The sequence below is a fragment of the Protopterus annectens genome, chromosome 9.part0, assembly GCF_019279795.1.
Source record: "Protopterus annectens isolate FY-2018-M chromosome 9.part0, PAN1.0, whole genome shotgun sequence".
In the NCBI taxonomy this organism is placed as follows: Eukaryota; Metazoa; Chordata; order Ceratodontiformes; family Protopteridae; genus Protopterus; species Protopterus annectens.
Window position 1 is genome coordinate 919,265,218 of NC_056743.1, and position 24,943 is coordinate 919,290,160.

A 24,943-nucleotide genomic window follows, 5' to 3' on the forward strand; every position below is an offset into this window, starting at 1 on the left:
TCTGAGACAAATCTGAACCAAACGATTGATCTCCCCGTCTTCTTCCCTGACTATTCCAACAGGTCGGAACAAAAGTTACATTTTCTAGATGTTCACCGCCAACTTAGATATTATTTAGACAGGACTAAACAGTTCAGGAAATCTGATCAACTTTTCCTGTCTTATGCGGAAGGGAAATTGGGCCTTCCAGTTACTAAGGTGTCCCTTTCAAGATGGCTTACCTCTATAATTACCTTCATCTATGAAATCAGACATCAAAAACTGCCTTCAAGACCTAGAGTTCATTCAACTAGGGTATTAGCTACATCTGTAGCTTTTCAGGACATGCTGCCTATAGATTCCATTTGTGCAGCAGTCACTTAGGCTTCTCCTCATACCTTCATTTTACATTACAAATTGGATATGGCCTCCAGAAACCATGCCAGCTTTGGTTCCACTGTTCTCAAGAGTCTGTTCCGATAGGCCACCCGGAATAAGGTGCTAGGGACGCGGTCCTATCCAGCAAGAATGAAGGCGAGATTGACAACTTAACATTAAGAAGTTATGTACCTACCATAACGTTCCATGTTAGTTGTCTTCTTCTCGCCTTCTTTGTTGCGTCCCACCCTCCTTCCCCCTAGCCTGGACAGACCGATAGGAAATTTTGGGATCTTCCTTTGGAGTTTCCTTCCCACATGTTCTACCACCTCTATTCCCCCTTTTTATGTTTGTGGTAGCTTACATTCAGGTTTATATAGAGGTGGGTTCTTTTTTCTCCATACTGTGGAGACCAGAACTGCTTGGTTTAGCTATGAAATGAGATCTGAGTAGTTACCGCCTAGCACTGTGGGATATAGGGGAGCCTCGAGCTGGTGGAATTAGCTCTCGAGCTTTAGTATTGGCCGAGTCGGAGCCGAGGTTTGGCTCCAAACCCATCCAGCAAGAAAGAAGGCGAGAAGAAGACAACTAACATGGAACGTTATGGTAGGTACATAACTTCTTATTTTCTTTCCCAATCACTCAAATCAATTGGAATATATGCTTCATAAACTTGACGTCCATAGACAACTTCATTTCTATTTGGACAGGACAAAAGAACACAGAAGAGCTGATCAACTGTTTGTCTCCTTCTCAAATTCTAGAAAAGGTGCACCGGTATCCAAATCTACCTTGTCTAAATGGCTTTTTGACTGTATATCCTTTATTTACCATGAAGCAGACATTGCATTACATGACAAAGTCAAAGCTCATTCTACCAGAGCGGTTTCTACTTCTGTAGCCTTTTTGACCAGGCTACCTATTGTTTCTATTTGTGCAGCTGCCACCTGGTCAAAGCCACATACCTTTATATCTTACTACAAGGTAGACAAGGCCTCTAGGGACAGAGCTTCATTTGGTTCTGCTTCCTTAGGCAGGTACTCTCGTGAGCCATCCAAGATTGTGGTGCTGGGGACGCTACCCATCAGTAAGAATAAAGGCAAGATTGAACAACTTCACATAAAGAAGTTATGTACTTACCATAACATTCCATGTGAGTTGTTCTTCTCGCCTTCATTATTATGACCCTCCCACCTACCCTTATCCAATGTCTGGAAGTTTGAGAGGTTCTATGTTGGATTTGGTTCTCCTGAAGAGTTTCCTCTCACTAGTCTGTATGATTTCCTTGAAATCTGGGGTAGGGTTAACACTAGTTGGCAGCAAACAAGATCTGGGGAAAGTAGAGGTGCATTGTGGGATAGGGCTTCAGTCTTGAGCTGTTAGAGACCTCGAGCTTTGCAAATTGGCCCACTCAGAGCAGAGGATCGGCTCTGAACCCATCAATAACAATGAAGGCGAGAAGAACAACTCACATGAAACGTTATGGTAAGTACATAACTTCTTTTTTCTTTCTCATCTGCATATCATACACTCAGTTCTCTATATTCCCACTTGCTGTCCCTCCATCTCAAGTATTGTATCCCTGTATAACCCCCGACATCAACTTCGTACATCTGACAAACATCTTCTTGACATTTACAAACCGTCAAAAATATTGGTAAGTCCCTATATAAATACTCTGTGGCTTACACCTGGAACTCCCTTCTACTTAAAATAAGCAATATCCCCCATAAGTTCCATTTCAAACTATAACTCAAGCACTACCTTAAGACCTAGTCCTGCCCTTGCTAAGCTCTAACCTGATCTGTAACTGATTTCTTCCTAAATTCTACTTTTGATTACTTTAAGATTTTCTCTCATTTTATCCGCCTTTCTTTCTTGCTCTTCTAACACTCCAATTTACAGTATATCTACAATCAGGTTCTTGTTAATATTCCTACACAGGGTTTATCCTGCTGCTATTGTATTGTATTTTTGAAACATATATAAATATTTTGTCTTTATTTCATGTTATGTAAATGTTTCTTGTCAATATTACTATTGTAATTTTTAGTCTTTGTATTAATTACGTTTTTTTTTTTTTTTTTAATTGGAGCTTTTCTCTTCGAGTCTCCACTGAAAATGGGCCTTTGGCTCAGTTGGACCAACCTAGTTAACAAATGACAATAAATAAATAAAAGCTAAATAAAATTCTATTAAGTTGGGTTCTAGTAAGAACTACATTAAAGCTTCGGGCAAGTGACTGGAGGACCAAGAATACCATCAAACAATAAAACAAAATTCAGTTTTCTAAGAAAAAAACTTTAATTCCAGAACTGTATCAATATAATTTAATATACTAGACAGAATATATGTAAATCATTTCTTAAAAATCAACTTATACATCTTAGTAACATTGATACTGCTATAACTGAAAAATTTTAAATCAGAGAAAGTTGTGTTGTCTGCCGGAAAAAGCAGGGAGACAATTACCAATTCATTCCTCAGACCCCCTCCTTTTGTGTGAATTTGTAATATTCCATTTCTGTCTTTGTTTGCTGAATCTGGTGTAAGATTTCCTCCTGTTTGCAAATATGGCAGAACACCTCAATGGCAGCTCCTCCACAAAAAGAGGAGAATCAGATGGCAAAATTTCACTGTCCCTTATATTTTTAGTTACAGCATGATCACAATTAAATAATCTAATACCAAGTACAGAGTTTGCACTTAAATTTGGAAGTACATAAACCTTGAGAATTATTCAGAAGAGGTTAGAAAAAAATTAGGAAAAAAGACTGGAAAAACAGTTTACAAGGGAATGATGGGAAGACATATATGGCTTCCAAGTATGTAATAAAATTCAGAAGGTTTAGGATGTTTTTTTGGAAGTTTTTGCATAGATATTTTTATACCCCAGGCAGACTTCAAATAATTTTTTCTCAGGTAGATAGCAAATGTTGTAAGTATAATGGGGAAGAAAGAAGTAACTAGGAACATGTTTTGACATGAATCTGAATTGCCAAGACAGAGTAAGTTTAATTCTATTGGCTGCCAAAAAAAGCAGTTACTAGAAAATGGAAATCTGAACCAACACCATTTGATGTATTGGATGTTATAAAAGAGATAAAAGAACAGGAAGTGAGGTCATTAGAAAAAGGGAAGGAGCAAATTGCATAGAAGTAAATGGAATTTGTAGGAACAATACAGGCAGAAAAATGTTCAGAAGTGAGCTATAAGGAAAAGCAAGAATTGAGCAATTTATGTACTGTTGGACTGAATGGCAGTTGTTATAAACAAAGAAAACATATGTAATTTATAATGTATGTAAATGAAAAAATGTTAATACACTTTGGTTTCTATTAATGTATGTTTGCCTATATCTTAACTGGTAATTTAATATAGGTGTTTAAAAAATCCTGATATTCACCTCAGCTGCCACATCCAAACAGCGAGATATAATTAACCATTGTTCACTATAGATAGTCATTGAAGGTTTGTCAAAGTGCAAAAATACAACGAAAACAGCCTTTCAATACTGTTTTATTCCTACTTTACCTTGACACCAGTTTGATACTCGTCAGTGCAAATGTCTTCATGGTCATCAGTATGAAGATATTTGGTGTTCAGAGGAAAAGAAAACTGCAATTAGATTCCACTCTTTTTTGATTTACTGTTATGGTCACAAGTGTGCAACAACTATATCAATTCAGTACATTTTTCTAAACTGGATACTTATTTTTGGAAACCACCTTGAAGGGACTTGGCAGTCAGGGAAATAATGAGTTGTCATCTTTCATGTCAGAAATAACTAAGGAATGAAATAAATGTTTCTTTGGAAGCTGTGTATTAGACCATTGTTGGGTAAGGGGTATCTGTGCTTGAGAAAGAGGTTTACAAAAGCCCTGGAAGTCCAATCAGAAGGTCAAACATAAATCTTCAGAAAGTCTCTACTCAGGTATTTACTATTACAGAATTGTACTTTCTTAACATTAAATTTATACTTACTAATGGACAAAGATGTTGTGGGACTCGGTAATTCCATACTACCCCTTGAATTTTATCTTGCCATAAAGCACTCAGCCACACATCAAATTATGTCACATCATTCCTGCTGTATTAATAAACATGCCAAATGATGAGAGAAGTGTTGAAATGTGCAGTATATGGTGTAAATCATAAATATGTTTTTTTAATGCACACAAAAAGGAATTGTCTATATTATCAAAGAATCAAGCACTATTATTTTCTTTTTATGGAAGTATGAAGGCTGAGTTTTAATATCAGACTGTTGCACATGAACTGTACATTTCCTATTGCCATTGTGTTTTTGTTATACTTGCTTAGTGTTGTATGGTTCTTGATTGACCAAGTTTATTTTCTAGTCAGTAGTTTAGGATTTCCTTAGACATGTATTTTGCTGCAATGCCACTCTTTTTATGGATTAAACTACAAGGCAAAGCCGTGTTTTACTTTGCTCTCCTGCTTTCATGATTTTGCAATAATATACAACCATGAAGTGTTATATTGCAAACTTACTAGCATGCTGGGCTGCATCTGAAAAGGGTGTCTTATCAGCATACCTATTTAGTTAGCTTTATTTACTCATGTGCAGCTACATGAATTGGAGCTCAGGGGCTCATTTTTGACCACAGCCTAGTTATGAATTCATCTTACTCGGAAGTAACCTATATAGAAGTAAACTATATAGAAATGGACAAAATATAAATCTGGATAGGTATGATTGTAGTAAATGCTTGTTTGTAACATCACTGCAGCAAATTACCCTGGCTTCTGTAAAAGAGATATGGTTTACTCCACTTATACCAAATTCATCACACTGTTTAGTTGAACTTAGAAGACAGAATGGGCATCCTGACTACAGTTTTGCTTACATAAAGGCAAAGACCCCATATTGCCATGCAGAAGGTTGTGCCCCTTGTACCCCCCCCCCATTAATATAGATAAATGTGAGGTTACCAAACTTTGGGGTAGGGTAACTTCTACTAGTTGTGATGGATTGTATTATCAGGCTTCTGGGATTTAGAAGTAAGTTTCAGTGTATTAGGCACTGACATAGTAGACAACATCAAGAGGTAAAACTTTAAAGCAGCCATAAGCATGCTAAAAGTGGGTACACATTAAAAGACAAAGGTTCCGGTCCTTAGCTGCATGAATCCTAAAAACTTTTGAGGTACATCATTGTGAATGATGCTGAACAATAAATAAGTACTATGAGCTACTGAATGATTGCAGAGCTGTAGGAAAGGTATGAAATTTTAAATTATTTGCTAATGAAGAATACCGGTCCAAGATATTAAATGTACCTACCACTCTCAGTTAACTGTCCTCTGCGGTGGTGCTGTGGTAGCGTTGTCGCCTCACAGCAAGACGTTGTCCCGTTCGATTCTCAGCTAGAGCGTCTTCTGTGCGGAGACATGCGTGAATGGGCGTACCTTTGTTGAAGATTGTGCGTCAGGGCGGCAACTTGGCACGTAAAAATCAACTGCCAATCATTAGCGGACCGGAGTTCCGCTGTGGCGACCCCTAACCAGGAAAAGCCGAAAGAAACAACAACAACAACCACTCTTAGTTAACTGATTTGCTAATAATTCTGTTAAGTGAAACAGTTTTAATCCATTTTAATCCTTTTATGGGTTCAAAACAATGTCTGTTTTTGTTTTGCTATAGTTAACACTCAGTTTAGTTTGTTTAAACCATTTATGGGTTATAATAATATTTTGGTCAGTACAGCTCTTTTGATTGTGCACCTTTAACTTCTAGTGGGCGTGGCTTGAGTATTTAAAAAATAAAGTTATCACCTTACAGTTCTAACAAATACTCATTGACATAGGTCAAATATCAATACAATTGGGTTTGCCATCATGTATGCTTCAAGATAAAATATTCTGATACCTCGTATAGGGCATGGTTTTGGAATTATTAATGCAAATATAAACAAGCAATATTTGACACCTAGAGGAGCAGTAGGAGGTAACTGCAGATGCACCTGGAGATGTCACTCAGATGTAATGAGTTAAGACTGTCCCTAATACAAGTAGTAGAGTGTCCCAAAGTCTTAATGGCTAATTATCTGGCATAAACATTCATGTTGATGTTATGGCTAACAAGATTAATGATGTTTATAACAAAAGAAAATGATAGGGGACCAAACACTGATAACCAAGGAACACCTTTTCTGACTGATAATGGATAAGAAATGGCATATTCTATGTGGACCCTAAATGATGGAGTGGTCAAGAAATTCTTAAATAATAAGACAGCAGGTTAATGCAAGCCATAAAGACCAAGCTCATAGCTAGTTTCTTGGCATGCAGCTCCTGAGACCATTGAGAAGCATAGCTCAATTTCTTCAGAGCACTGATGGGTTAATAGACTTGCTTAGAGTCACACAATAGATAAATTGAGGCTGAGTGAATCAAACACTGAACTACATAACACAGCTGATTAATAATTCATAATCATATTACTCCTTGCTAAGTGATCAGTGATTAGTAAGCCTTGAAAACTGAAATAAAAAACCTTGCAGAGTGTACAAAGTCCATACATATAAGCTCCCTTGTATCCATATTTTTGTAAAATTATGTTTGCAAATACAATGAGTACACTGGTAATACTGTGGCTCCTAAGAAGATCATGCTGCTGTTTATTCACAAATCACACCAGGAGAAACAAAATGGTGTTTCAGCTAACATAGTGTACTTCTCTCAATAATCATAGATAGGGCAAAAGAATAGAAATTGGTCTGTAGGAGTGAAAACTAAGTAGGGAAACAAATTTGGGCAGAGAAATTATAACTGATAAATCCAAAAAAACAGTTGCTAGTACTAAACAATCAAAAAATAGAATGTCTATCAAAAATAAATTGAGTATAAGTAACACAAGCTGACATGTAATCCTCCAGAGAAAAAAACACAAACCACTGTTTGTAAGCTGCTAAGCGCTTTCATCCTGTTTATTCAAACTTCATCTGAGCTAAGGAAGAAGTAGTGTATATACATATATATATATATATATATATATATATATATATATATATATATGTATATAAAGCCACACACTTAAGTAATTAAATAATTAGTCATGTGACACCACACTTTTTTAAAAAATATTGTGTTTGTTCCATGGCATTGCTGCAAAAGTAGAAAGGCATACAGCAACTATTATTTTAAGGAAAAAGAAAAAACTTCTTAGGGATGCTGAAATGTATAATAAAGGTACAGCATACCCTATTAAAATGTCTTCTGACAGTACAAAAAGGAACTTTACAACTAATATAAGGAACATTAAACCAAACAATAAAGTTCAAGTTTCACAAGATAACAGGAATACTGATAATATTTTTTTAGAGTGCAAGGTAATATTACCGAAATACCTAGCAGCGATTTAAGACAGGGCTTTAGTCCTGTATTAACAGCTACTGTTTCCCTTTTCAGAATATTCCTCAGTCCAACAAGGAAGACAGTTATACACATCAGAAAGGGAAATGGAAAGGAAAAGCCAAAGGGAAGAACAAGAAAGCTTAGCTGCTAAAAGTACTATTATTAACTTGAATAATTTTGAATTAAAGTTTTTTCACTTGAAAGTTTTTAAAAAGGGTTTAGTTTTATAGCATCAAACAGAATAAACCCTGTTACAGTGTTAAAAGATTTAAACCTTTTTGTACGTAAATTAAACCTGTACTACATTTTAAACAATGTTAAACATTTTGGTGACTTGGCTGGTACTTATTTCAAGAAAAGAAGTATTTATAACTGCACCTTAAATCATATTTTACAGATCTTTTTAGACACTTGTGAACAAGAAATAACTAAAGTTGTTAATATTCCAGTTAAAAAAAATTTCAGTTTGAACACTAATGAAAGAAAGACTTTGAACTAAGAAATGAACATGGTTTGCGTATAATGAAGGCAGATAAATAGTGGAATTGTCTTAATGGACACAGATGACTATAGTAAGACGCTTAATGAAGTTTTAAGTAATACTAATTCTTATGAATGTGTTTCTGTAAATGTTATTAATGAAAGTTTTAAAATAATTGAGTTGAATTTACTGGACCTTTTACATTGTGGACAAATTGACTTTTCACTTTTTAAATTCTTTAATGTAGAGCACCCTAAGAGAGCACGATTATTTGGAATCCCCAAAATTCACAAAGAGTTTTTAGATAAAGGACAGCTAAAATTTAAGCCTATTATAGCTGCAGATTTTAGTAAAACTGAGGCAATTTCATTTCAGTGAATTTAGATTCAGTTTTAAACCCACTAGTACAAAAGTCAAAGTTCTTTCTAAAACACTCTTGGACACTGTTAGACATGTTACATGAGTACAGATTTAATAGGGAAGAACAATTTGTGGTTACCCTGGACTTAGTCTTGTCATATACTGGTATAGTGCAAGATACTGATTTAGATTATCTTAGAAACTACTTAGGAAAGTTTACTGATTTCTCTAATAGTTACATTAACTTTGTATGTATACTTACTGAGTTGGTGTTAAATCATTTTTTTTTCATTTTTAACAACAAATTTTACAAGCAAAAATGTGGTGTTATGAAGGACAGAATAGCCAGTCTTTTGCAAAACTTGTAATGAGTTGGTGAGAGGAAACAGTGTTAAGCACGCAAAACTTATTTAACAAAATTATTTTTTACAAATATTATATTGACTATTTATTTTTATATGGAAAGGTAGTCCAGCAGAATTTGAAGTTTTCTTTGCTGACTTAAACAACAGTATGAACTTCCTTAAATTTACAAAAGGTAAACAAGGTAAAACAGTGGCTTTTTTGGACGTACAGATAGACATGGATGTTGGTTTACAAATATTTGGTAGTACAATTTACTGATGTTAATAATTACTTGTGTTCTGATAGCCAACACCCGTGCTTTATGAAGACAAATATCATAAGGGGCAGTTTGTGAATCTGAGCCGTCTCACTAATAATGAAGCCACATTTAGAAGAGAAGCAACTATTCTGAAAAGGTTATTTTTAGAGAGATACTATTTAGCTGGAGAGTTATAAAAAAGTAATTTTTGAAGTTGCTAGCTTTAGAGACATTAAGTTTTCTCCCATTATTATAACAGCAGTGGTGGATCCAGGAATTTGCAAAGGGGGGAGGCGCAGTCTGGTTAGTTGACTACTACCGTGGAAGCGAGAAAGTCTGCCTACCTTGACCTAGCCAAGGAATTTGATGTAATACCCCACTCTGGCATCACAAACAAACTCATGGAATTAGGCATAAACCCTTCGGTAACTCACTGGACAGCCAGCTGGCACGCAGACAGGGCCCAGGAAGTAAGGATTGGACAGACCACCTCCACAATAAGGCCAGTAACCAGTGGAGTCCCACAGAGCTCTGTGCCGAGTCTGCTCTTCTTTGGCATTTATTTTTCAGAAGTGAAAGCCAATGTCAAGGGCCTCCGGCTTACCAAGTTTGCAGATTGCAAGCTACAAGCAATTGTAGAAACCCCCCCCCCCCCTTAAGATACTAACATCTTACAAGAAGACAAATGACTGGTGCCAAAGCTATGGCTTATGAGAGACACTCTCTCATTGATAAAGTACCCCTAAAAGTAGACACAGTAGTCAGGGATTTGGGGACTCATGTAAATAGTAAAGTAATCTAGCTTTTGACCAACATATGTCACAGGTGGTAAAAAAATTATTCTGTCACTCATTTTATAAGGGCTTGGCATCTAGACCATGCTACTGTACTCAGCCCTTATCACACCCATCATTGAGTATAATGCCCTCTTCCGTATGTACCTGACCAGGCATACCCATCAACTGAAATGCCCACAGAGGTTCTTCACAAAAACAAAGTATACTAGGTATAAACTCAACACAATATCTTGTGCAGACTGCCTCAAAGCCCCCACCTCTATAGTCTTATTTTCTACAGCTGCTGACAGGCAATTTATGCCTGGCATACAAGGCACCCTTGGATCCCGGTCTAATGGACCTTTTGCATATCAACAAAAGGAACAACACCTGAACTACTAAATCTAAGGATTTCATGCTTGCAACTTAAATAAGACATGTTGGTGGGACAGGTATGCATCTCAGAAATCCCCACTCTGGAATAGGCATCACATCCATAAGAAGCAGAGCCCCTTCCTAACTGTATTCAAGCTCAACTTAGGCCAGTGGATGGGAAATCGGAAATTCATCCTCTGTATTACACCTATGTCTCAGATGGACAGAGATAGCCAATAAATCATGTCCCAACTAAAATACTCCCTTAAAGTAACCTCTATGGCAAATAACTTCTGAGATACATTTAGGTTGTACGGCCAGGCTTATATTGGCCTTAGTGGTCATTAGCCTAGTATACACCTATGGCACAATGTTCTCAGGGCTGGGTATTAGGAAACGGGAACAAATGCAAGCCTGCATTACTATAGATGCTCTGAAACCATATGGAAAGATGCCACATACTGAAAAATGTGATGACTGTGTGACCGCCTAGACAGCCACATTTCAGTGTGGCAGCATACAGAAAGTGCAATGCTAAAAAACACTCATATCAAGCAAAGAAAACAGTAGTAATCAACAAACATGAAACAGGCCATACTGGAAAAGAATGGGTACCTATCACAGCAGGAACTAGGATGAACTAGACAAAGTATAAATTGAGAAAAATGTAATTACTGCTACAGGATGAGTCCTCTTTGACAATATTACATCTATTTATAAAAACAATGTAGCACAGACAGTGCAGTTTAGAAAAACAGCAATGAGAACAGAAGATGAAAAATATACATGCGGCACACAGGCTCAGCATGAACATGCCCAAGGAAACAAAAGGTTTAGTCAACTCAAAATATTGACTCAACAACTTTCAAGAAAAGGAAAAAAAAACATGCCAAAGTACAAGTAGTGAACACTGCTGTAAAGTAGGACAGACACATTCAGAAAAATTATCATGACAGATCTCTCAACAGCCTCTTGGCCATGGAAGCATTTTAAATGTGTAAAAATGTTCAAATGAATATGTGCAGTGAAAAAAAAGCAACCACACACAATGATTCAGTCATGGTAATTTCATGGTAATTTACAAAGACATATAAGTTATACAGACAGTGTACTTCAGACTGCATCTTCGCAAATATTATTGACAGTGCATAATGCAATACCATATAATTAAACATCCTCACAACTGAATAAGATTTACACTGAAACTCATTAATTCTAATGGATGTAGCACATGATTGTGCACATTGTGTAACCCTCCAAGCTTCTGTTAAGCACTCGCTTTTATCTAAATAAAACGTATACCTTGCCCTTTATACACTCAAAAGGCACACACCACTTTCAGCTGCCATTCTGTAAAACCACGACAAAGGCTGTTTAAGACAAATATTCTTATCTCTATGCATGCTGTGTGCAGATCAAGACTAAGTATTAGACAGTTACAGAAATTCTGGACTGTAGTATTCTGTGTTTCTGACACATGCCCAGAGTACAGATAACTGGCTACATCCTTTGCACCTCCCCTCCAAAAGCCGTAGCTAAGTGTACAAGTCTGGCACCATCATGCTACCAAGCTGAAAGTAATTTACATAATGTAAACAAGAGGCACAGAGAAAAAGGAAATAACATTTAAGCAAATTTAAACTACCTGAATGACTTTTATTAAATGCTGTTGTTGCTGGGAAGGTTAATCATAGCACCCAGTTATCAGTTTATTCACAGACAATAAAAACAACTGAGCATATGCCTACTAAAATACAGTAACTGAAAAATATCCGTCCGTCCAGTTTCAACCACATTTATCATTTTTGCGCATGGGGTCGCGGTGTCAATTCAACAGTGACAATCATCTAGAACCAATGTTTACAGTATAAAGTATGCTCTTATATTCGTTTGATTATGTACTTGGAGTAATTTATTACAAAAATGGTTCAAAATACCCTTTGCTCGCTTTGTGCAAAATATTTATTGTATGCTAAAATTAACCACGGGTGCTGATGGTTGCTGCCAGGATGTTTTGGGGGTGAGTACTGGGTATTATTCGTAGCAGGACTAGAATGTGGACCATTGGTGTTGTGTACATACTAAAACTGTGAATGTAAATCAGCTTCTGAAAAACTACTTCCTTGAAAATGTCATTGTTTTTTTTTTTTTTGTGGAGTACGCTTGTTGTTCAGTTTCTAGTACGCTGGCATGGTGACGGTCTTTAGCTGATGCTTTACTGATACAGTTATGCTTTGGCCAGCATTGACTTTTAGTAATCTGAAGTACGATATTGTTTGAATTTCTTCGTGTTTCATATGAAAACGGACAGGGAAAAAGAGTTTGCCATGAACGTCACACATTACAGTGAAACATATGTGATTTTATGTAAACAAACATTTTTTCAGTTAAAGAAAGGATGGCAGAACATCTTTAAAAATAAACTTAAGTGAGTCTGTTTCGTGTGGACTGTACTACCCTAAATAGGATAAACAGAGCTTGTATGTTATCTTTTTAAATTCTGATTCTAGCATAAGGAAACTTTGGAGATGAGACTGAACACTTTACCTTGTAGCATTGCATTTACTGAGGTGTTTTTCCTGTTACTGATCTTTTTCAGGTTAAATTTGATAATGTGAAAGTGATAGTGAAGTGCGGGAAGTGTTTATAAAGATATGGTATGCTTCCTTATGTGACGCATCGATTTAGTGTGTATCAACATTTTGATATTCATTCTGTCATCCCCAGTTTTCTGCACTTGCACGGCTTTACGTTATACGCAGGGAATAATATTTCATGTACTGAAAGTGATTCTTCAGGAAAATAACATGCTCAAGTGTCAGTTGAAGCCGTTTAGTTAAAAGACTAACAGAATATGGTAAAGGCAAGCTGAATGTTTCTGTAGATTCTGAATTAATTTCATGTTGAGGTTTAAGGTTTTTATTTTATTTATAGTTTCGTTAACTGGGTGAAGTAGAATACTTCAACCCTTTCCAGCCATGACCCAGGCCACTGTTGGGCAAGCAGTTTTTAAATTGCGACTATTGCAGTCTGACTGTGCATTTGTTGTACAGATAAATACATTCCTGCATAAATATAGTGGTACTAAATTAGAGGTTATTAATGTAATTGATTAGAATCAAACGGTTTTAGGGTGTGATTCAGATTGTCATCCAGAGCGGGTTTTTTTTGTCTTGTTATTTAGGGCTGAGCAACTGACTGTCCCTGACAAGGGCTTACAGCATTTACGCGTACTACAGCATTGTCCTGCAAAAATGTTATCAGGCCAGTTTCTGAGTACATGACACATTTCTAAAGCTAATCCCCGACGACACTGTTTTAATATTTCCATAACAATAATAACAACAATAATAATGTACTCAACAGTGTGAGTGGCAGAACAGTTGAATCTGCATTCTGCAGTAGAAGACACATCACTGTCTTGGCTTCCTGTTACTCATAATTAAAAACAAGCACTGCTACTGCGGCCTGTCAATGCCGGCTTTAGTGTAAACTAGAAAACATGATGTACATCTAAAAAGATTTTACTACACTTAAAGTGTGTACCCTCTATAGAACAAAGTATAATGTCCTCTCTCAACCACAGAACAAAACATCTTTTTTACAAATTTGTTTTTCATATTTTATAAACAATATTGCTGCATTTTTAAGTTCAATTTAAACCACAACTAGAAGACTCTGCATAATTTATGCTGTAAGCACGCCAAACACAGCAGTCGCTCAACTTTACCACTTCATTGGCTCCTTGAATGGTTCAATACAGTAAAAGAATTCGCAAATAATTACCTCAGTGCAGATCACTCCCTCAGACTGGACAAGCAGTTTCAAACTCGTTTGTCCAACTGTTCTTATTTTAAAATTAAACTGTCTTCTGACTTATCACAAGGTTAACCAAGCTTTTACTCACAGTGATATCACAGCTGTCAATCATCAACACGCCTAAATTACAACGGAGATGCGATTGGAGGATCGTAAAAACAAAATCTGACTGCAACCTCCAATCGCATCTCCGATGTATTAATTAGGTGCACTAGTGACAGGATTCTTTGGGAAGAAAATATGCACGTCCTGATTTAAAAAAAAAAGCAAGTTTAAAAAGGGGCCGGCGCACGCCCCTGCGCCCATGCCTAAATCCGCCACTGAACAGGGCCCAATAAGCAAGATATTAAACAAAAAGATCAGGCTAACTACTGGACTTTTCCTCATCCTGTGTCCTTAGATGACCCCAACATTAAAAATCTTTGAGTAACAACTGGAAAATTATATTAAGTAATAAGGACTTAGCTTCTACTATAGGTCTAGAACCTAAGTTTACTTACAAGAAAAGTTGTAATCTCAAGAGTTTGCTTGAAAGGCCATCATGTCAGCTGGAAACAGGGACATATGAAATGTTTAACTGTCAGCATTGTAAATATTGCAGATATATAAATATTATTGTAAAACATTCACAAAAACAGATCTGGGCTAGAGGGAGATTTACTTGTAACTCAAAAATGGTAGTCTACTTTGCTACCTGTGAGTCCTGTAACCGCTTCTACTTTGGAGGAAACAAAAGAAAGTTTTTAAAAAGAATTTACGAGCATGTCTTGGCAGAAAAAGATTAACAAATTCACTAGCTAAGCATGATATTAACTGTCAAAGGTTTTGTAAATTGTCCATTTTTTGTCTTGGACCATGTAATTAACTGCTTATAAGGAGGGGATTTAAACAACAATTCAGAAGTCAAAGAAGTAGATTGGCAAACTATGCTGCAGGCATATAAGAACCCTGGTTTGAATGAAAGTATAAATATTAAATGTTTGTTAAAATCTGTATGAATATATTATAATAATATCACACATATATATTTTTCATTACATATAATGTATTTTTAAACATACTGGGTTTTTTTAAACAGTGTGGTGTTTAAGTAGTGAAGTCACATGATTAATTATTTACTCACTTAATTGTGTGAGTTTATATATATTTATATATATATATATATATATATATATATATATATATATATATATATATATACTAGTTTTAAACTGTTTATATTAGTTCTGATGAAGTTTGAATAAAAAGAACGAAAGAGCTTATCAGCTTACAGTAGTTCATGTTTTTTTTATGGAGGATTACTTGTCAGCTTGCTGTGTTGCTAATACTCAATTTACTTTTTATAGACATTCTACTGCCTTTGCCTTTTTTGTGTTTTTAAATTATAACTGGTGACTTTAATAAATTAAAGAGAGTCACAGAAATTATGAAGGGGTTAAAATGTGAGAGGGATGCAAAATTATATCACATGTAATGTAAGAATCACTTAGTCTAAGCCCTTCATGCCATAAATTGAAACACTATTTAACAAATAGTTCATATTTATTAATGGGTTAAAATGAAAAGGAGTGAAGCCATAAAATGTGACATAGCTGTGTTTTTTTCCCCAGTTAGCAGGACTGTTTCTACAACTATGGTGTTCAGAAAAATGTATACTACTTTGGATGGGAAAGATACAATTTAGCCATTGTGAATAAGGGAAATTCTTGTGTTGGGCTTTCGTATCCTAGCCCTGTGATTTATCTCCTTTCAAATTCTTTTTTTTTTCAATAATCATTTTTTATTATTTTTCACAACCATATTACAAATTCACACATTATATACAATATATACAAAATGCTTCCATTGGTTAATTTCACATATATATCAACCTCATGTATTGATCAAAGGTACAGCACTAACAATCAAAAGGAAAATAATAAAAAAAAAAAAAAAATCCAACATTAACAAATCCAAGCCAACAATCTGTCTTTTCTGTACATTTTCTATCTAATCTAAGGTTGATTTAGACTATATTCTGGTTCCCGAGAAAAAGTGGATAGTAACCTCTTAAGCCAAAATAATATTAAAAATTTGCTCCCAGATTTTTATGTTGTTGATATTTTTCTTGTGATCACTAATTAACAGTTTATGCGCTAAGATGTGTTTTATTGCCAACAATCTGAAATTTTCCCACGATGTCTGGGCTGGGTTCAACCAATTTGTGGCTATATATAATTTCATTAATAGGCAAATATTCATAATTACAATCGTTTTTGATTTATTTAGATTCTCCGGGGGAATATGAAGAATCATAAACTCCCAAGAGAGTGTTGAATTTTGGTAACCCATTTTTGGAACTGCAATTTTAATGAATTCCACAATTTATAAATGCACTTACAACTCCAGAACATGTGAAGCAAATCTTCTGTCTGATCAAAGCAATGTGGGCATATGGGTGAATTCTTCGCATCAAATTTGGGCAAAGTGAGACGAGTATAGTATGCATTGTTAAATATCATCAGCTGCGTAAATACCAATTTCTGAAGGGATACGGACTTTAATGTTAATTTAAATGCCTCCAATATCTTATTGTCGTCTGGCAATATCAATTTCTCTCTCCAGTAACTCGATAAAAGAATATAATTATTATACTTCCTCTCTTTTATCAATTTATATGCTGCGGTTATATATTTTCTATCTTGCAACAGCGCTTCCCATAGATTACGAGAAATGATTAAATCTTCCCCTTTCATTTCAAAGTTGTTAAAATAGTTTATAACCAAGTCTTTTAGCTGTCTTACTATAATTAAATAGGAAATAGGGAGTTCTATTTCTTTTAAAATATCATGTACTGGTACTCCTAGAAAAGGATATAAATCGAGTACAGTTAACTCCATGATTAAAGGGAATTTCTTTAGATCAATCAATTGACCACCAATTGTTAAATTTGGGTTCCTATGAAACGGTTGGAAAACCATCATATATTTTAGTAAATTTAAGGAAGCGAAAAGAGTTTGAATTGCCGTTACATAAATTTTGATGTGCTCCATTAGCTTATATTTACTCATTGTCCAATTATGTAAAAAGGGTAATGCTTTAGCGTTGACTCCCACTTCATTTATATGCTTGTACGTTAAGAGCACCCATTTGGGTGTCCATTTTCTATTATCACTATCGAAGTAAGACGTCTTTAAAATCCTATTGGCCTGAATCACTAAATAGTACATTTCAAAATCCGGTAATTCCAGCCCCCCCTTATTTTTTGGAGCCATCAATTTTTCATATGAAATTCTCATCTTCCTAGGTTCCCAAAGAAATCTTCCCAATCTTATATGAAGCTGTTTGAAGAATGTTTTGGTAATTCTGAGTTGTGCAGCTCTAAAAATATATAACATTCTAGGAAGAACATTCATTCTTATGATAGCTGCTCTTGCCATCATCGGTACCTTCAATCTACTCCATCTTTCAAGATCCAATGTTATTTGATCTGTAGTTGACTTTACATTGTTAATAAAAAAATCTCTATTTTCAGTTGAAAAGACAATTCCCAGATATTTTATCTTTTCTTCCGTCAATACTTGTCCTATTAATGGTAGCATTGAAAAAGGTGTGGGTGTCTTTAATGGGAATATTTTAGATTTTTTTAAATTTAGCTTGTAATTGGAAATTCTCTCAAAGATTTCTATTGCAGCTAATATTTTTTCAGTATCGGAAACAGGTGTGGTACAATATATATTTAAATCATCTGCATAGGCAGCCATCCTAACCTTTATTCCATACAGTACAGGAGAATTATAAAAAACATTTTGCTTAAGGTGTAAAAATAAAGGCTCCAAGTAAAGATTAAATAAGATGGGAGATAATGGGCAGCCTTGTCGGGTACCATTTATGATTTTTATCCTATTCGAGCATTCGTGATTTATAAATAAATTTGTGTATGCATTTCTATATAGTATCCTTAACATTGAGATAAACTCCTGCGGTATATTAAAATGAGGTAATGTATCAAATAAATAATCCAAATTAACCCTATCAAATGCTTTCTGAGCATCAATAATTAGGGCATACAAATTCAGGTTTTTATATTTCGCATAAGAGATTAAGGTATGGAGCGTTAAGGTATTATCCGTGGTCTGCCTCCCATCCATAAACCCCGCCTGTTCCTCTGATATTATTGGGTTTATTACCTTTTTCAGCCTACTCGTCAGAATGGATGTCATGATTTTCATGTCCATATTCAAAAGTGATATAGGCCTGTAATTATCAGGATTTTGGAATCACCTTTCTCTTTTAATATCAGAACTGTCCTTGAGGCATTAAAATGAGGATCATTAATTCTATTTAGAGTGATATAATTAAAAGTCTGTGACAATACACTGCTCAAAATCTCACTAAAAGATTTGTAGAATTCCGAGGTCAAACCATCTGGGCCTGGGGCTTTGTGAGGCTTCAGTTTCTTGATTGTTTTGGACACCTCCTCAACTGTAATCGGTTTGATTAAATCTCTATGAAATTCCTTGTCAATATTAGGGAAAGTGATTCTCTGTAAAAAATCTTTTCTGTCTTTATCTTGCAAGAGTGTCTGCTTCTCATCATAAATCTGATTAAAATTTTTTTCAAAGGTCTTCATGATATCTGCCTTGTCAGTATATGTAGTATTGTTATAGTGTATTTCAGTAATTAATCGTGTTGATTTCATCTGGTTAATAATACGAGCTAATGCTTTCGAGGGGGTTTGAATATGATTTGCATATTTAACTAAATTTCTTTGTTCATAAAGTGACAAATTTCTATTATGAAGTAAAAATAGTTCTTTTTGACATCTTAATAGCTCAGTTTCTATCTGTTCATTATAGTTCCTCATCAAATCTTGGTCCAGTAATTGAATTTTAGTTTCTAAATACAATTGAGTCTTCTTTTGTAATTTTTTATAATATGTAGCTTTTTGTATAAATAGTCCTCTTAGCTGTCCTTTAGTTGTAGCCCATTCTATATCTATTGGGTGTCTATTTTGGGAAATATTATTTAATGACTGTTTAAGTATCTCCTTGACTTCCATTAATATATCTTCCTTGGTTAGTAAATATGGGTTCAAGGACCAATTATACCCTCAAAGCCTCTTAGTATCCATATTACTACTGTTTAAGGTTAAAGTTATATTTGAATGGTCTGAGAGTTGTCTGACTTGATTAGAAACACTAGGGTCAGCTGAGATCAACACCTCTGAAATTAAGAAAAAGTCAATTCTCGACCACATTTTATGGCAGGTTGAATAATAAGTAAAATTCTCTGCTTTCCATTGTGAGTGTATGTGTTTAAAAGGGTCATAGAGTTTGAAATCCATTTTCAATTATTTCAATGCTACCATTGCCTGTTTATTGAACGCTGAAGAAGCACCCAACCTGTCTAATTTAGGATCTTGATAAGAGTTCCAGTCACCTCCCAACACTATATAATAATTATTGTATGACTGTAAAATGGAATAGATTGAAGCTATGAAATGATGCTGATTAACATTAGGGGCATATACACATATTAGTACTATAGGTTTATCATAACATTTGGATGTGAGAAGGACCAAACACCATCTACCCTCCTGATCCATTTTCACATCCCTAATATCTCCCTGAAAGTGATTCTTAACTAAAATTGCCACCCCTGCACTATTTGTTGTTCCTTCCGCCGTCACAATCTTCCTAACCAATTTTTTATCCTTCACTGACTCCCACTGATCATTAGTCATATGTGTTTCTTGTAATAAAATACAACATGCCGATGATTTGAGAAACAAATGAAAAAACAGCTTTCTTTTGTTCATGTTCTGGAGTCCTTTGACATTCCAAGATTCTATTATCCACATTTAACGTTCATTAGAAATATAACTCGATATCTAATCTCTTTGAGCAACCTTAGAATAACATAAGTTGGCATATCATCAGTTGTATGGAAGCAAAACTGCCATCCTATCCCTACCCAGTGCCTACCCACTATTCCTCTGGACCAGGATGAACATAGGTTTTTTACATTACTGGAAACCATCTGAGTAACTAATCTACTAATTCTATTATTTAACAATGAAACACCATGCAAAAAACCTACAACAACTACTTCTATGTCTACAAAGCCTAATTCTGACATTCCCTACTAAACACTACTTATAGGTATCTCCTTTCAAATTCTGTAGGGCTGTCCAAAGGAGAGGTAGAATTTTGTCCTGTTGGTCATCTTTTTGCAGTCATCTTTTAAGGCACAGTAACCCATCTGTCTTGAATGAAAACTGAACATGTTACATTTTCCATATTTTATCCATGAAGAACAAGCTTTTCCTAGCTGAGGAGTGAACAAGGAGCACACTGACCTCTGACTCATTTGGTAACCAGTGGGCATTATATTTATTATAAAGGCAACATTTTAATAAGAAATTGCTTCAGAGTAGTGCTGTAGTCAGCCTGTGCTAATCAGTTAAGGCCAGTTTCACTTCATCTCCTTGACTCATCTGATGTTAGATCAGTAAAGCTGGGCAATAAAGCCTAGTTTGTGACAAACTGGAATACACATAAACTCGCATTACATTGGCTCCACCTCATCAGTGCATTAGCCCTGTAATTCATGTCCTTATAATTCTCACTTCAAGGTTGCTGCATCTCAGAGAAAGTCTAGTCACTGGCATGCACTACAAAACTTGTCTTGCTGTCTCTCAGAGAAGATATGAGATTTGCATATGAGTATTAAGATCTTGCTGATATGTGAAGCAAGCAGCTGTCACTCTATCAGCTAATTTCATGAGTTGTTATACTCAAACAAGTTGTCTGACACAAGTTCAGGTAATCCCAATTAGTGACTGAAGCCATTAAGGTTAGCTCAGCTCACTTGTTAGTTTTTTAAAAGGCTTTTACCATTTCAGAACAGTCTGCAGCTAACAACTTATACCTGATATTTTAACCTGTTGAAGAAGAATGTAGTCACAATTGTACAATCATCAGTGCAGGTAGAAGAACTAAAGACTCTGTAAACCTATTAAGTTTATTAACAACAGCCCCCTGTTTGAGAGTGTGCTTAGTGAACATTCTTTGCAAAATCTGTATTTTTATGGGAGTTAAACTCAAATGATTCCACTGTAATAGTTAAAAATAGAGGCAATCAAGTGATCCTTAAAGGCTACCTACCTAAAACGGAGCAGTAAAAGGAGGGTAGAAAACAAGTGCAGCATTTAATATAAGATAACGCATTGTGAGGCACTTAGTTTTTATTTTTTAAACTAGTAAGTGAAGTGGAGATTTAAATTTGGTAACAAGATTTAAGGCATTTGTTTATTTGCTTGTGACGTCGGCCTCCTCAGAATCTTTTCAATGACACCAAGACCAAAGGACAAAGGTAAACAATAGTATGTATATGGACAATTTAATGGAGCTATTCATCCAGCATTTTTCTGAAAGGTGGGAGGAACAAAAATACCCAGAGAAAACCTACAGCGTTAGGGGGGGACTTACAAAATTAGACACAGACAATGACCACCAGTGAGAATTGAACCACAGAGACCATAGTCATGAGGGAGAGACCATACTACTAAGTTACCATGCTGCCCAAATGATTGTGTCATGATGTGACTAGTTACAAGAAACACACTGAAATGAAGTTGTATGTTTTACAATGAGCAATACTCCACTCAACTATTGATATTTGGTTCTATTCCCGCACCAGGTAGATGGATTGCTGACACTGCAGTGCAGCATAAGGGGGATGCTGCACTCCTGGGCATATTGTCCTTCGGATGAGATGGTCCACTGACTGAGGTCCCATCTGCTTGAGTTCGTGGTAACTCAGGTGAATGTAAAAGATCCCAAGGCACCTATCAAAAAGAGTAGGCAAAGTTCTCTGATACCATGGCCAAATTTCTCCTAGTTGAATAAATACAGCCCTGAGTTTCCCCTGAAAAGAGGGCACAATGCTAATGGGACTAACTCCGCCAGCAGAAGGATAAAATGTTATATTTACATATGTTGTTAATGACTAAGCCTAGAGTCAGCAGTTCCAGTGCTAGTATATTTAAGTAACATAAAGCTTTAAAAAAGCAAGAGTTATTACAGTTACTGGTGCATATAAGGAGGAAGTATTTTACTCTTTATGTTTAAGGAGGGAACAACAGGGAAGGTATGCCTTCATCTTAGTGTTTCCTGAGTCTAGTAAACAGGAGAGAAAAAAAAACAGGCTGATAATTTCTAGAAAAAGAGTTCATTAAAGGCTGCTTAGCCAGAGAGTGCCTTAAGGCATTTAAATTATCTGTGCAGTAGTGGAGTAGTAAGTATGTTATCATTCCACCATCCATAAATCTGAATATAATGGTAATGGTGAAAAGGGGTTAGAGGCCAAAAGGAATGGTTGTCTTTAACACTGTTGTGTCAGAAAATGTATTATGATGGATTAAACTTACATTGTCATAGGAATACTGTAATAGAAATAAAAATATGAGAACTTATTAATAGATAATATCCCTCTGCATCTAGCAAACAAGCAAATGTGCATAAACGTTATGCACGACTCCTTTCCTGTCACAGCACTGGCACTGTGGTGTTTATTTAGACACAGGTGCTGCTGTGCAATGTTATCTGCTTTGCCTATGGTCATTTTTATTTATTAACCAGTTAAGCTTACCGGAACCAAGTGTAACTTTTTGGGGAAACTGGGTGAAAGCACTGTGTAGCAAGTGGCTTACTCTTACTCACCAAGACTCCTTCCTCAAGCAAGAGAAACCAGTCTGGTGGACCCCGGCCATAAGCAAACTTTACCAATAAAAGGAGGAGACTTATAAAAAAAAGGCCAAATCTCAAGTAGAAAAATCATCCCTGATCAGCATTAGTAAGAAACTGAGGGCCCTCATCAAGTCAACTAAAGCTAATTTTGAAAAGAAAGTTGCCAAGGATAACCATAAGGCCTTCTATGGCTACGTTAAAAACCTAAATGGCAATGCTCAGGTCTGTTCTGAACTAGTACAAAATGGAACAAAATACACTGACCCTTCTGACATTGCCAACATCTTGGCTGACAAGTTCAGTGCAAATTTCTCCTCCCCCCTCACCACCTACAGGGCCTATTACCATTCCAAGGGATTGTGTAAGTCCAATTATTACTGATACGTTGGTTAACAAGGCTCTATCTAAAGCTAAAAACACTACTCCATGGGACCAGATGGTGTCCCAGGCTGTGTCATACGCGAGCTCCAAAAGGAATTAACCCCGCATCTTAATACCCTGTTCAGTCTCAGCCTCTCCACAGGATATGTGCCCAGAGAATGGCGCACAGCAACGGTGGTCCCGCTACACAATGGTGGGGCCACAACTGACCCTGGGAACTACCGACCAATAAGCCTGACCAGTCTGATCTGTAAGGCTATGGAGCGAATCATTATGGAACTCATAAATGGAGAGATTGGGAACCTCCAGTCGCTGGACCCCCACACAGTTCGGCTTCGTCAAGGGCAGATCATGCCTCCTGAACTTGGTGGATTTCTTTGAGACAGTTACTCCGGCTATAGACAAGGGAAAGGAGGTACACACGGCTTACCTTGACCTTGCTAAAGCATTTGACACCATTCCCCATTCGGGTATTATTGATAAGCTCACCAGCCTGGGCATAAACCCTTACGTCACAAGATGGATCGCAAATTGGCTCTTAGACAGATCCCATAAAGTAAGAGTGGCGGGATCTATGTCCGAATCCAGACCAGTAACGAGTGGTGTGCCTCAGGGCTCTGTCCTGAGGCCCCTTCTGTTTGGAATGTACTTCTCAGAAGTACAGGCAAGCACGGAAGGGCTGTGGCTGACTAAGTTTGCGGACGACTGCAAACTGGGTGCTATAATAGTGTCTCCGGCCGACATGGAGATCCTCCAGAAGGGCCTAAATGAGACTGATGCATGGTGTCAAAGCCATGGTCTAAAGCTAAATGCAAAAAAATGCGTAGTAATCCCCTTTGGAAAAAACAGAGTACCCACAAACTACAACATAGGAGGTGATACCCTGAAATCTGAAGAAGAAATAAGGGATCTAGGGACCCAAGTAGATAGCCAGCTTTCCTTTGATAACCATGTTGCCAAAGTGGTTAGAAAATCCTTCTGTGTGACCCATCTGATCGTGAAAGGGTTCGCATCAAGATCTAAGGCTGTAATGGTGCCCCTCTACTCTTCCCTCATCAGACCCATTATTGAGTACAATGCACCAATTGGAATGCAGCTGGAGAGACCACAGAGGTACCTAACCAAGAGGATTACTGGCCTCAAACAGTTGCCCTATGCAGCACGATTGAAAAAGCTAAGACTGTTCTCTGTTGCATACCGCTTTCTCAGAGGCGATCTCTGTCTAACATACAGAGCCACGTCCAACCCAGAATTGTTGAACATGCTCCATCTTAGCAAAACCAAATCTACTCGAGCTACACGCTCTAAGGATATAAACCTCAACACAACAATGAATAGAACATGCTGGAGGGATAGATTCCCTTCGCTGAGACTTCCCTTACTATGGAACAGGGTCCCGATCTACATAAGACAGAGTCCCTCACTATCACTCTTCAAGAGGAACCTTGATAAGTGTATGGGTAACAGAAAGTTCACACCGGCATCACACCAACAGCACTACTAGATAGGGGCCAAGGGTACTAGCTGCTAGTACAAGGGTCTAGGGAACTACTAAAGGGGTGGTGAATACCGCACAATGTGGCTGAGCTAATATATGCCTTCGGGCAGATAGCTCAGTACCAACCTATGAACCTATAACCTATGAACCTATATAGTCAAGAATTGGTAGTGGAGGGAAT

At 36.4% G+C, this 24,943-nt stretch overlaps 1 protein-coding gene across 2 annotated transcripts in view; it reads left to right on the forward strand.

The window, feature by feature from the left end:
• LOC122811665 (glutaminase liver isoform, mitochondrial-like) overlaps positions 1-24,943 on the forward strand; it is a 1,484,096-nt gene that overhangs the window by 1,083,140 nt on the left and 376,013 nt on the right. Inside the window, exon 16 of one of the 2 annotated variants that reach the window (XM_044083661.1) lies at positions 7,791-8,073. The exons of the other annotated variant lie outside the window; for it this stretch is intronic. Within the exon in view, the coding sequence (XP_043939596.1) occupies positions 7,791-7,887 (97 nt within the window). The 3' untranslated portion in view covers positions 7,888-8,073. Of the gene's footprint in view, positions 1-7,790; positions 8,074-24,943 lie in introns of those variants that run through there. 2 annotated transcript variants of the gene reach the window in all.